Below are 14,151 nucleotides of genomic sequence, written 5' to 3'. Positions count from 1 at the left end.
GTCAGGGGCTGCGGCTGGCTGTGGGGAGCAGCCTGTCTTCCCACTACGGCCCGGGAAGCACAGGGAGGCATTTGCCTTCGGCTGGTTTTCTCTCTCCTGTGTGTACCTCAGGTTCTGGCCCTGTTGTACCAAACCATGCTGAGCAACATCGTGCTCTAATTCCCATCAGCACCTAATGAGCAGTTTGAGGGAAAGGTGCTTAGAAACTAAAGGAGATCTCTAAGGGCAAATTGCAGCTGGGCCTGGCAAGGCTTTTCTGCTCTTAATTTATATCAGTCTAGATTTTAATAATTGCAAGCCATCAACTTAATTAAGCTGCTGAAAGAGCTGTTGATCAGGAATAAATGTTGCTTGTAGAACATAATAACTTCCTGTGAACTTCAACAGAGGGGTGAGGTGACACAGTCTGTACCCCAATTCAAATGCAGTTCAGCTTCTAGTTCACAGTGTAATCAGTTTCCTTGCAGTGGAAGGTGCTCAGCACGTTGGAAAGTCAGCCCTGTCACAGCTCTTACGATTTTTAAATGCTGGAGGCCAGCAGTGCTTTCAGAGAAGGGGCTTGAAAAGGGGCAGGAAAACGGTGCAGGATTTGGAACCAGAAGCAGGTGCTGACAGGAGGCGGGTGAGAGGTGGGGAAGCAGGGGGACGTGAGAGGAGAGGCAGGGCTGAGGTGCAGGTAAGGGCAGAGCTCTGGGGAGCAGCTGCAACGCAGAGGTGAGATGCATGTTCATTCTGTGCCACAGCGCCATGCGAAGTGACAGCCTTGTTCCTGCACGTTAGTCTGCTGATCAACCACATCCCTTCACAGCCTGACCTCCAGCTCTCCGTCCACCTCTTCGTTCAGCTGCTGAAGTATGTGCACAGCTCATAGCTAGAGATGCGTACTGACCAGGCTGGAGGGGGACTTAGAGGAGGATGCAATTACTCCCACTTTTCCAGAGGCCCTTCCTGATCCCAAATTGCAGAAGGGGGAGAGATTTCCTGCTGCACCCAGCCTTTGTAGGCATGTGCACCACTACCTTGCTGGGTGGGAGCTTAGCAAACCAGGAAGTTTAATCCAAAAAGTTGCTGTGTAACAGAAACCTGGCAGTGGCCAGCCTGTACTCACTAATCTGTGTCTGCTGCAGCGCCTTGCTATTGCTAAGGAGTTTGGGGACAAGGCAGCCGAGCGGAGAGCATACAGCAACCTGGGCAATGCACACATCTTCCTTGGGAGGTTTGACATCTCTGCTGAGTACTACAAGTAAGTGCCAGGGGTTAAGGCAGACTCAGAGCATGTGTTCCATGGAAATCCTGACCTATTGCCATGAATTCATAAGCTCAGGGGGATGTGACAAGGGACCTGGAGGCCAGTTGCATGTGTGGGGCTCAGCAGTGGCGAGTGCTATAGCCTGCAGTTACAGGCATCAACTGCAACGCAGTGACTTTCCTGGCACCTTGCAGAGGTGCCCTGCAGTGACCAGGTCTCTTCATTTCCACTTGTTCCATGCAGGAAAACACTCCAGCTCTCCAGGCAACTCAAAGATCAAGCAGTAGAAGCTCAGGCTTGCTACAGTCTTGGAAACACATACACGCTGCTTCAAGACTACGAAAAAGCAATCGAATACCATCTGAAACATCTGGTGATAGCACAGGAGCTGGGGGACAGGTAAGGGGCTGCTCAGGAGATGGTGTGTGTGCACTGGTGGGCTCAGAGCCCTGGCCCTTCCCTGGTTGCTTACTCTTCTCTACTGCTGGGGCCAGGCAGCAGCAATGTGTATTCTTGAAAGTCTTTATAAATCTCTCAGACTTTAGTCCAGTTATCTGTCAAACGTTGTAACATGATTGACACCTTTATGTCATTCAAACCTGGAGATCGTGCCCTTAAAGCTATGTCTGTGTGGGCTGGGTGGGTTTTCTAATAGGTACTTCAAGAAATTGCATTGTGTGCAGTGTTTGCCATGAGGCTACTGCTAGTTTACCCCAGAATGGCCCCTCTAAAATTCCTTCAAGTTCACAAAAACTCTATCTTCATAGAAACTGTGTGATTAGGACATGCTGCTCTGTCCTGTTGCTCCCAGATTGTGCTGGAAATTTCCATGTAGAAACAAATGATGTTACATAGAACATGTGGAGGTGATCTATTTTGCTTCTTGGCTTCATTCCTCCTTCTTTAGGAGGCTTAGCCGTTTTTTATACTCTGTGATCTGGAGCCTTCGTGTAGCTTAAGTGACTTTGCAGCCACTTTGTTCAGCTGCTGGCTCTTGGGAAGCCGAGTGTCTTCCACTAGATGGAGCAGAGACATTAAAATGGGAGCTCTGTGGCACTCTCCGAGCAGTATCTGCTCAGAGAAGGTATAATCCCACCCAAGGGTGAATCATGCTGTGGGGGTGCAGGCCTGTGGGCTCCTGCATTTCTGGGAACACACCCTATGAGCAGAAGGTATTGAACAGGGTGACAAGAAAAATGTTTGAATGCTGATCAACCCGCCCAAACCTCTGAAAAGGGAGTTGCAGTCACGCTGAACCTCCCCCTGCGCCCCCATGAGCTTTTTTTATCCCATCACCCCCCACATCTGCTCGTTTGCAGAGCTGAGCAGGCTCTGATGCGCAGTAGGTCTCTGCCTGCTTGTGCAAACGGGTGCTGAGACCTGCTCCAGAGACCTCTGGGTGTCTGGCGGGGGCTGGCTGCACGGGGGGCTGGGGTGAGGGCTGCTGGGGCAGGTTTCACATTCACCTGCTTTTGAAAACAAGCAGCAGTGTCCTGGGAGGCCTTGCAGAAACAAGATGATAGTTGCTTGGCTCTGGCATGCCGTTCAGTTTGTGTGTGCATCCCAGACGACACAATGCTGGTGTTTAGCAGGGGAACGTTGCATGCCCACAATATTTCCTCCTTGCCATGTTGTTAATCCAGCTCTGGGCGAGCGTTGAACGGAAGGGCTGGAGGTTGCATGCCCTCTTGACGCATTGTGCGTCTCTGGAGGGGAAGCCTTGCTGTGCAAGGTGGAAGCTGGATGGGAGTTCTGGCTTCTGCTGTCAGGCTGGTGCTCACGAACAAAGCCACACCGTTCTGGGCCCTTGTTACACTGGGTGCAGGCCCATTTCTGGGGCTGTTGCTCATCCCCTGACCATACTGCCCTCAGCACAGGAAGAGTTTAAGACGTACAGTGCATCTCATTTTCCTCTGCAGAACCTTTCTGTAGGGGAAAGCTCGGAGGCCTGGCTGTCGGTGCTCTCGAGGAGGCCCTGAAAGGGCTGCTGTGCTGCAGGGTTTTGCCCAGCATTTCTGCGGTTGACAGTTTCCTGTTTTGCAGGGTGGGAGAGGGAAGAGCCTGCTGGAGTCTCGGAAATGCCTATGTCTCCCTGGGGAGCCATGAACAAGCTTTGCACTTTGCAAGGAAACATCTTGAAATCTCCCAAGAGGTAAGAGAAGCTGGTTCAGATCAGAGGGAATCAGTTCTCTTTTATGCCAATAAGTTACATTAATGTAGTTCGTCTTGTGCTATGACTGCTCTGGAAAGCCCTTGTCTATGTGTTGTTTCAATAGTGTCTTTAGGAACTGCAGAGCTTGGCTGGAAAATATGCTTTTAACGGGAGGCTCCCAGCCTTCCCCTTAATTACCGCTCATACATTTGCTGTACGTTGCGCTTCACTCGTATTCCTTGGTGAGAAAGGACCTGGGGACTAGTCTGGTCTGCTGGCCAAGGTGCTGTGCACCCGGCTGGTGTGAAGGAACTCGGACACCTCTTGGTGACCAGGCTGTTAGTAAGCCCCCCCACCCCTTTCCCAAGCACGCAGGCTGTGAGATCCTGACTGAGCTGGACCTTGTGATCCTAGCTGTAGTCTGACCCGAGTCAAGTACCTGGAGACACCAAGGCCAGCTTCTCCCTGGGGACTGGGTGCTCTAAACCTGCTGTGTTCCACACTGCGCAGAGCAGATGTGTGACGCGTTATTTCCTCCCAGCGAAGCTGGCGGGGCTACCTGGTAAGCTAGCCCTGTCCTAACCCAGTCGCTTGCCGACGCTGGACGAGCAGAGCCCGAAGCCAGCCCTGCAGCTGCACCTCTGGGGTTTCACGCGTGCAGCTACTCTGGTTTTCGCCGATGTGCTTGCCCAGCTACCTGCAGCTTTCTGGTGCAGAACCATGGGGTGTTTTTAAGTGGCTCAGAAGTACTGAAAGCAAGGATGCCATTGTTTGCCTGTTCCAGTGTGCTATGAGGAAATCAGCCGTGGCCTCGTTAGTCTTCCCCAGATGAAGAAATTGCCCTATTGAGGCACCAATTGAAATCACCGTGTGTAAGTGCTTTGTGTGTTCTCCTGCCTGTCAATTCGGTGGGTCAGATCTCGGGGTAGGGCTGCCACACCAGCCTTATTATCTCTTTAATCAGGCATGCAGAAGAATCACAGTTCTCTGTCCGTTTTAGGACAAATGAACTTTTCCAGCGTCAGCCTGCGAGGACTCGCAGCGCGGGGCCGATTACTCAGGAGCAGATGGCAGCTCGGCAGTGAGCGGTGCAGAGGGGTGGTGGGTAGGCAGGAGCAGGCCCTGCCGGCTGCTGGGGCTGGAGGGGAGACACGGCAGGGTGGGGGTTCGCAGTGCTGCTCATTCCAGGGCGATGGCTGTGATTACAGGGTATGTCAGGAGTCGGTTACTCATGGCAGGTGGCTAATAAACTCCCCCACACCATTAATTATGGAGCAGTGCAGAGACTGTCCGCTTGGCGAGGAGAGCCTGCGCTAGCTGCTGGCAGCTAATGATTCGGCTCTAAGGCTGATGTTGTATTTTAGCCTTGGGAACCAAGTGAGCTGCTTCTGCTGTTGTGGCAAGCCCAGAAAAAAACCAAGTGAAGTTAATGTGACCTTGTTTTGCGCACTGAAGCGTTCAGCTCACTTGCCCTCACCCTTTCCCCCTTCTATCCCCACGTAATTCTGGTGCTGACATTTGAACCCAAATGAAATCTGTTCAGGGTAAGCACGTCGGAAGCTGTGCAGGGTGATCAGAGGGTACTGACAAATTTCTGAAACAGCTGGAGTGAAGGATGTGTACCTAAAAACCTTGGAAGCTGTCCCAGCGCTCTGACACTGCTCCAGAGCACCTTTCCCATCTCTGCGTGTGGCAGGGACCTCCTGGGAAACTGAGACATCCGAGCTGAGGGCAGAAAACGGGGCTCTGCTGCGGTGTGTGTGGTAGGTCCTGCGTAGGATCGTTGCCCTGCCAGTGTGTTCCTCTGCTGTTAACAGGGATTTGGAGAGGGTCTGGAATGAGTGGAAGTCAGGGAAGCATTGAACATCAAGGACCTAAGCAGGTCATAGTCATTTCTCTGGAGATGATGTCAACAGCAAATCTCGTGTAATTGGCAGGGGGGTCTGTGCTGGCGATAAGCCGTTTGATCTGCCTCCCCTTTACTGGCGCTTGGGGCTTTGTCATAAATAATGTGGGGATTTAAGATTTTGTTCCAGGATGGCTCACGCTGCCGTCTATCTCGAAGAACCACAAAAGAGCTGTTGCCAGATGATTTAAAAGGGACTTGGGCCTCTCCAAGGGAGCAGCCAAGGTCTTCCTCTGTAAGAGGCTGCTGTTCCTCTGAAGATTAGAGGCTGTTTCTGAGTGACCTCTCTGTGCTTGCTGGTGATATGCAGCACAGTAATTTTCTTGTTTTGTTAAAGTTTGAGGAGAGCCCAGCAGATCATGTCTTGTAACTCCACATTTTAAGTAGCAGGAGCCACTGGAAAGATCTCTTTCTGAACATATCATCTTCCTTGGCCTCAGGACAGCGAGAGATGGGAATTTGGAAAAATTTGGGCTCCAAAGGATTTTGGAGGCTTGTGTGGGTAGATCACTAGGAACAGCTCAAAGCTGTATGGACCTGAGCCAGGAGAGAAGGGCTTTCAGAGCATCCAAGCCCTGAGTGTGACACTGCCCACATGGCTGAGGGTAGCGTGGCTGTCTGGGGCTCAGTAACTGTGGAAATACTTGAGGAGGGGGGCTGAGGGTTTTGGAGCTCTCTACCAAGCTATATGCAGCTACAGGACAGAGTAGAGAGGTGCATGTTTACCTCTGTCCCAGTCCTGTAGCGGTGGGTGAGCTGTGCCCCCTCCGTTCCTTGTACCAGACTCCACAGAAATGCATTTTGAGGTGCAGGCAGTAAGCAGCACAGCATATGTGGACCCTCTCTGAAATTACCCCTGAGGAATAGCTGAAAGTGGAGCTGTGTGGCCTCTCCAGGTGTCTCTAAGCTGTCTTCTGGCTGGCTGCATGTCTGCTTTGATATCACAGAATCACAGACTGGTTTGGGTTGGAAGGGACCTTAAAGCCCACCCAGTCCCACCCCCTGCCATGGGCAGGGACACCTTCCACCAGACCAGGTTGCTCCAAGCCTCATCCAGCCTGGCCAGATTTGGGACTGGCAAACCCTTTGCTAGGGGCCGTTTGCTTAGAGCATGTTGCCTTTGTAACCAGCCTCCCTGTTGGTTTTCACGCTGCAGATCAGGGACCGGAGCGGTGAGCTGACAGCGCAGGTGAACATGGCCCAGCTCAAGTCGGCCCTCGGCTTGGGGCCCGGCGAGGAGGACGTGGGCACAGCTCGTCACTTTGCTGGCTACGAAGCACAAGGTGCGTTTCTGGGCTTTTGTTGGCACTGAAAGGTCTCGTGAAAGATGTGGTGTGGTGCGGGGAGAGGGGGGTGCTTGCAGATGGGTAAAAAAGAAAGAAATCAAAATCCAGAGCAAAATGAAGCTATCAAGTGCCTGTACCAGAAAGGAGACTGCGGTACGTTTGCCTGTGCTTTCTATAAGCTGCAAGGACAGGGAAGGATATGCCTCAAAAAGGGCACAGAATGAGTTAATGGAATTAATCTGCATCGAGAATGAAATTCCATGTGCCAAGCAGCAAATCAGCTTTTGTCTCTTTCAAGGCTCTGCAGGGCCCTCTTAACGATCTGACTGATAACGCAAGCTTTCAAAAGGTGACTGGCAGAGATTTTTGGCTGCTCTTGTTCTGATTAGTGCCCTGGGAACAAGCTTACAGCATGGGCTTGAAGGCAGGTTGCGAGCATCAGCGCACTGGGTGCTGTCTCAGCCCTGGAACGCCTGCAGCGATGCCCAACTTGGAAACAGAGATGCGGCAAGACTTGGTCACAGGAGACAAAATGGCTTTATTCGCCACTCTGGGCCCTGGGACGTTCTGCCTCCGCTCCCAAGGAGCAGAGCTGAGTCCTCCTCCCAGCGTGCTGCCAGCCTGCCGTGTGTCCCCAGCTCGGGGACCGTCTGCCTGCCCTGGAACTGCCCGCTGCAGACATTCGGGGGTGCCTGGCACGAGGCGCTTCCAGCTGGGTGCTCTCTCGCTGTGGACAGACTTACTAATTCACACAGACGAAACTGCATCCCGGGAGGTGCCGGCTGATTAAATGTGACCTTGCTAGTGCAAACATGTTTTCTCAGGCGGCGCGTTCTCTTTCCTGTTGGTAGAGCGGGTGATGCTCAGGCTGAGGGAGGGAGAAAGGCTGGCTGCGCGTGGTTGCTCTCTGTATTGATCTTGAAGGTGTAGCCTGCCACGTCGGTGCTAAATCTTTTCCTGAGACATCGGGCTGTGGGCAAGGGAGCCTGCGCCCTGCTGTGTCCTGTCAGGAGCTGCCCCGGGGCTGAGCTGTTTCCTCAAAGGCCGTGTGGGCCACATCGGCTGCCCCAGCCTCCTTTTGCACTTTGGGTCCATCTTTATAACTGCTGGGAAACTTCTTAGCCAGGACCTTCTGTTCATCCCTGGCACCTCGTTAGGGGCTTCCTTTTGGGAAGTCATTTTGCTCTGGAAAGGGGACAGGAAATTAACCTTTGTGTTGCTTCTGCTCCTGGGACAGTGAGGTGCGGAGGAAGACAAGCTGATGGGGTGCCAGGTGCTTCGGGCTGGGGAATGGAGGGGTGCAGGAGGGCAGCACCAAGGACCGCATGGGCACAGAGAGCTGCATGCCGAGACAGGTTTGATAAGGTGCATGAGCATATTGTCTGGCAGAGCTGGAGTGGGAAGGGGTCAGGCCGGAATTAGCTGGGAGAGGGGCTCTGGAGCTCTGACCGTATTGCATAACCAGGAGTGCGCAGCATTTCTTAGCTGGAAATAATTACAAAACCCGCAAACCATAAAGTAAAACAGGGTCTTTGCTCTCATAACACACTCTCCATTGAATCTGAGCTTGAATGCGACTGTGGGCTGGGCTGGTGTCCCGCTGCAGGCAGGACAGTGTGCCTTGGGGCTCAGGACAGCATGCCTTGAGGCTCAGGGAGGGTTCGGTCTGAGCACACCCCCTCTTGGGGGGAGCTGTGTCCCCCACACGGGCGGTCACGCAGCCCCACTGAGCGCATCTCACAGCAGGAGACTTAGAGGGTGCGTGGCACTGAGGGGTTGGGGGTTTTGCTCAGTCGCTGGGTCTGACTCTGAAGGTGAGGCAGGGCAAGGCAGAGCCAGCGCATGGCCTGCAGGCTGCTCGCTGCCCTCCAGTGATCCAGATGTGCCTGTGCTGTGCTAACATCTGGAGCCAGCAGTGATTTTTCTCTCATCTGACAGAGCCAGAGCTCTGCCAGTCTGCGTGTGATTGCTGGAGCAGGGGAAGAGGGGCTGAGCAGGAGTCAGGGACTGGAGGTTGCAGTGACCTTGATAATCTGGTGTCGTTGCTCACATTCCCAAGGCTGGGACTGTTATCAACACAAGGACAAAGTGTTCTCTGGAGGAAAACCAGCAGATGAGTGAGGCTTGCAGTGCGGGGTGGGAGGGACCTCAGGGCTTGGAGCAGGTTCCCTTGTGCAGTAAGGTTTCCCTGGTTGGCAGGATCTGGGAAGGTAGAAACCGGCTGGAGTTGTGCAGCAGCATCTTGCAGGAGGAAGGGAGCGTGAATGTTGCTGTGCTTAGCCACGTGCGGGCCCTGATGCTTGCATCTCGGGTGGGAAAGGTGTTGACTCTGTCACATACAGATTCGGAGAGGGGTTGGGTCTGCAGGGTGGCCTGTGGAGAGCATCCTGGCTCCCTTTGTTTCTCTTTAGCTGTTATTCTCGCTTTAGCTCTCTTTTTCTGAACCTCAGCGGAGGATAAGAGAGGACACCAGCGTGTCTCTGAGCCCCTTAGAAGAAGGGAGAAGTATTTAATGGCTTCCAGGAACTTTGGTACCCTCCTGTGCACTTATTAAATGATTAGAAAAGCATGATTATTTATATTATTAATAGTAGCAATTTACAGCAAGTGGAACATCTGTTTCTGTAATAGGAAGCAGGTGAGAGAGTTGAGATTCAAGTTGACTTCTGAACCAGCCATGCCTTTTGATGTCAACAAATCTCGTGGTGAGGAGCTTTCAAATCATGTTCCCTTCAGATTATTTTCCCTGCTTAAGGTTATAAAATGTTTGCATATTCATAAGGATGCTAAAATCATCTGATAAGGCAGGCATGTTATAAACCACATTAATTTCATCAAGCAGGTAGAATAAAGGTTCATAAAAAACTTGAGTTCTGGGAAAACCTGTATTGTTGGCTGAGAAACCCTGAGCAGACCGTCAGACTATGATGTCCTTCGCAGGTTACTTCTGCTTCGGAGTCCTGGGCATTGCCCTCTGCCGGGGACCAGGGGGAGGAAGGAGTGTCTGTTTTCCTTTGCTGTTTTGGCTCCTCTTCCTGAGCTCTTTGTGATTTTAATTAATATTCTGAGAGTAACTGGACGTCAGAAGACAAAGCTGGAGGCCAGGGAAGTAGGGCAGTGCTGCAAAAGTCTTGTGAAAGCAACGACCTTGTCAAGAAACCCAAACACAACAGAGCTTAAAGCAACAAACTGAAATAAGATACAGAGTAGCTAAAAGACAACACAAATAAACAGAAGGTTTGTCTGTTTCTCCAAACACCCAAAAATGTGGCCCTGAAAACTAGTCTTGCCCTCTTTTCACGCACCACCAGTTAGGCATCGAGTACTGGTAGGCTTTTCCCTTTGGAGGGAAGGAAGGAACTTGCTGTGCCTCCAAGGGAGTTGTTTTTTGGGGGGCTGAAGGCACCCATGAACAGCAACAAGTGCTGCCTGGGGCTGGGAGATATACCACGGCACAAACAGCCCTCCGCACCGCTGCTGGATGTGGGGAGGGAGTGCTGGCTGGCCATGCCACCCTTGCTGGCCACCCTTTCAGATTAGTTTGGTTGGGCTGAGGTTTCAGTATCTGCCAGAGGGGTTGGATGTGCCTAGAGCTCTGCGTGGAGCAGGGTGTTGGGTGCACTGAGCTGAGTCCTTGCTAGACCAAGCCTGGTGGCAGTGCCTGCCTGGGCTGTCCCTGGGTGGGTAACTCCGCTCTACGATGTACACAGAACAGCCTTGCAGTGTTCTCCTCTTCAATTCCTCCCTGCCAGCTCTCCCCTTGGGATGCTGGCGCCGGCTGGGGCAGCCTGCCAGCGGGGAGAGGAGCACAGAGAAGGGCTCACCCACCTCCAAGGGGGTGGAGGTGCCAGGCAGAAGGCAGAGAGCAGCCTGGGCCAAGCCTCAGTGCCTCTCCAAAGTGAAAACTAGCCCTGAGCTACTTTTCATGAGCTCTCGGCAGTGCAGCAGCCTCAGTTGTCATCTCCGATGGCAGCGATGGTGTTAGGAGGCACCGAGTGACACCTCTCCTGGCAGCTGGGTTAGGTGGGGAGGGCTGCAGGTGTTCCAGAAGGCATTGGTGTGTAGATGCCTTCACAGCGTTGTAAGCTGCTGGCTGGCATGGTTTCCGTGCTGTTTGCAGCACGCAGACACCGTGGCCTAGCCGTGCTCAGCGAGCTCCGAGGGCAGGAATGGACTCTGTCGTGAGCCCGACTTCCCCTGCTCCCTGCACATCTGCTGCTGAAAGAGGGTAGGCACAAGGCGAGGCTGCTTGTGTGGCGTTTGGAGCTGGAGCATGGCTCATCCCTGTGTTAGGCAGTCGTGCTTCAGGCTGTATTCTCGGGTGGTGAAGTGGGTATGAGCAGTAACCAGCTCTGTGTGGCTCTGAATGTGGGTCTTTGCATCCTCAGTGCAGTTTTGAGCTTGCCTTCTTCACAGGAATCTTTGAACCCTTGGATCAATTAGATGGGGATAGAAGAAATCGGCTTTTATGTTTGCCAGCCTGTTTGGTTTTGTTTATTTGCTAGCTTTAAACAGCTTTGAAGTATCTAAGAAGTGTTTAGGGCTGCTGAAATATGCTAGCTTGACCAGCCCTCTGTTGACGTGGAGCAGCGAGGCAGCAGAGCTGCTAACCCATGCCAGGCTGTGCCCCGGGCTGGGGTGCTGCCCAGGGACAGAGATGTTCCTTCTCCATGGTTTGTTCAACCTTCCTGCCAAGGACTGTGCTGGGTGACAGCCGAGAGATGTGACCTGCTGAGACCAGCATCTTCCTGACAGTGGGACAGCCCTGCTCCCTCAGGCTGCACTTTCATTGTTGGGGTGGTTTATGCCTTCTCCAGGGATGCATCCCTAACGGCTTCAGCATGGAACCTGCCATGTTCTTACCAGTCAGACTGAGTAAGCACTGCGATTGCTTAATATTTAGTATCCTCAGCTATATTTGATTTCTCACAAGAGCTGATGGGCTGCAGCTCAGGCTTTTTTCATTCTGAAAATGAAATCCTGAGGCAGTGCTGGTTAATCGTACCTGCTTAGGCAGGGGGTTGATGGATGAGGCTACAGACTGACGCAGAGTACCTGTTGGCCACGCGGAAGGCAGAATGCACGGTGGTCTGGTCGCTTTACCATGCTCTAACAGATGGTCAGTAGAGCCGTAGCTTCTGAGCTCAGAGGAGTGCTGGTGCACATGTTCCCAGTGCCTCCCAGTAAGGCACCTGCAAGAGGGTGTCCAAAAAGACACGGATCTGCGGTGGTCCTTGCTGTGATGCTTAAGGGAGCGGGGCAGGAAGGATGGGAGTGCTGCTTGCATGGGGTGCTCCTTGGGTGAAGATTTAGGACTTCTCAAGGATGCTTTTTCGTTATCTTTGTAATGAGGCTTTTCTAAATCGGAGTAACCCCTGCTGTTACAGCTGGTAAATTATTCCAGCAGCACTGATAGGGGGATGAACCTCTGAGTCATTTGGATTTAAACCAAGCAATTTAGCCCTCAGTTCAGACTGCCCCAGTGTTGGCTTGATGAAGTTTTAACATGTTCTTCTCAAAGTGTTAAGAAGCATTTTTAATGTTCTTCTCTCATCTTTTTCCCTGTGTCGGTGTACAGCAAGACTTCTCAGCTCACAGCAGAGGAAACGCTCCAGGACTGGAGGAGAAGATACTGTGCTAAGGAAACTCAGGTGCTTGTTTTATCCTGGTGCCAGGGGACACTGCAAGCACTGGAAAGGAGGGTGAGGAATAGGCCAGTACTTGAAGTTTGTGACAGAGAAGGTGCAACGTGGATTTTGGCAAAGCCATCCGTTAGATCAAGGGTTCTCTTCTTGTGGGGAGAGATAACTTTGGAATTGTCGGTTCCGTACACAAACTCCTGCTCTGAGCTGGGAAGCTTGAAGCTCCCTTTGGCTGCTGTTCCAGGCTCCTGCAGCCATCCCAGCTCTGGCATGTGCGATCTGGTTCCCCAGTGCACTTTCCACAGATGGTTTCCTTTGGTAGCCAACGTGTAGGAAATGCCTATGGCTACAATGATCTTCTGTCTAGCAGTACAGTGTGACTGTTAGGAACAAGATGCCTCTGCTGACTGCTTTTTCTTGCAGCACAGAGCAGGAAAGGGACTCAGAAGATGAGTTCTCTTTCTCATCCAGCTAGAATTACTTTTTATTTCTTAAAAGGTTTTTGTCTGGATGACCATGGTCTGCTTTGGTGCTTCCTTGACTAAGGCAAGGCCAGACCCTCAGCGTGAGTCACCGGCATCTCTTGACTGACCTCGGGATCCACACTCCTTCACTCAGAGCAAGGCTGGCCCCCAGCCTGGCAGGGACAAGCACTCAAACAACAGGCCTTTGCTTAGCGAAGAGGCCTGGCAGCTTGGAGACGGAGCTCACGAATTCAGTCTGGCGTGGCCAGCCACGTTGCAGTAGCTGGAAAGTGCCTGGCTGCTGCAAGCTGGTGACTGATTTACAACAGCACCCAGGAGGAGGGATCAAGTACGTTGTCCTGTTTTTAGAGGATTTTACTGTGAGTGTTTGATCCCTGCAAGCCTCTGCCATGTGTTGCTCTTTCTCCTGCCCTCCCTGAGTCAGGCTGTAGGACACAACTGCTGTAATCGGGCTTGTCTAGCTGCTGGAGATGCTGCCTTGTGTTAATTACTGTGTGTCACTTTCTAGCTCGAAACTCGGTTTCTTTTTGATCTCTGCTTGTTCAACACAAGCTGATAATAGAAGACTGGAGGTCATGAGGCTCTGCTAGACACTGGCAGAGAAAATCCTGCTCTTAGAATAAAGGGAGGTGTTCCTGCCAAGCCTTTAACCCCCAGGTTACATGCCTCCTCCCAGGCTGCTCCACCCGCTTCAGTTTATCTCCCAGAAAATCCTCCTGTCCCCAGAGCTGCTAATCCATTAAACAGGCCGTTGCCTGGGGGAGGTTGTGGTTGTAGGAAGCTGCCTCTAACGTGGCTCCCAGCTTCCCACAAGCTCCAGGGCTTGTATTTGACTCTCTGTTAGGTGTTGCATGAGTGGGTGCTCTGCGTTTTCCTGTGAATACAAACCCAAAGACAATTATTTGGCCTGAATTGCCAACACATATTTGCAAGTAAGCCGTGTTCCAGACTTGAATAGAATAACTATTTCAGTGGGACCTTCAGTGATTGTCTAGTCCAACTGCCTGAGCAACGCAGGGCTGACCAAGTTAAAGCGTGTTATTAAGGGCATGTCCAAATGCCTCTTGAACACTGACAGGCCTGGGGCATCGCCCACCTCTCTAGAAAGCCTGTTCCAGGGTTTGACCACCCTCTCTGTAAAGGGCTTCCTTGCTCAGAGAAAAGCTGATGCCCATTGCAGCTGGGAGGGAAACTGGAATCCAAGATGGACCCAACATCATGGCAACCAGTCGTAGTTTGAAAGGCTGCAAGACATAAGATCCCCTTGTGCTCAGAGCTTGCAGCTTTCTTCAGCTACCTTGGGTTTGCCCTCACTGGGGAGAGTAACTGCTTTGTGCATCTCTATCTCCAAGAAGAACTTCTGCTTCAAGTAATAGAATCACAGACTGGTTTGGGTTGGAAGGGACCTTAAAGCCCACCCAGTCCCACCCC

The 14,151-nt window shown here is 52.2% G+C and overlaps 1 protein-coding gene across 1 annotated transcript in view; it reads left to right on the top strand.

The window, feature by feature from the left end:
- LOC104515182 (G-protein-signaling modulator 1-like) overlaps positions 1–14,151 on the top strand; it is a gene marked incomplete at its 3' end in the record, with an annotated part of 33,080 nt that overhangs the window by 6,820 nt on the left and 12,109 nt on the right. Inside the window, exons 6-9 of the mRNA XM_010159065.1 lie at positions 1,128–1,243; positions 1,493–1,648; positions 3,293–3,401; positions 6,464–6,590. Of these exons, the coding sequence (XP_010157367.1) occupies positions 1,128–1,243; positions 1,493–1,648; positions 3,293–3,401; positions 6,464–6,590 (508 nt within the window). The remainder of the gene's footprint in view (positions 1–1,127; positions 1,244–1,492; positions 1,649–3,292; positions 3,402–6,463; positions 6,591–14,151) is intronic.

The sequence above is a fragment of the Eurypyga helias genome, unplaced genomic scaffold, assembly GCF_000690775.1.
Source record: "Eurypyga helias isolate BGI_N326 unplaced genomic scaffold, ASM69077v1 scaffold29999, whole genome shotgun sequence".
Lineage (NCBI taxonomy): Eukaryota > Metazoa > Chordata > Aves > Eurypygiformes > Eurypygidae > Eurypyga > Eurypyga helias.
The sequence above is the reverse complement of the archived record's forward strand: the minus strand, read 5'-3'. Positions and strand labels throughout refer to the sequence as shown.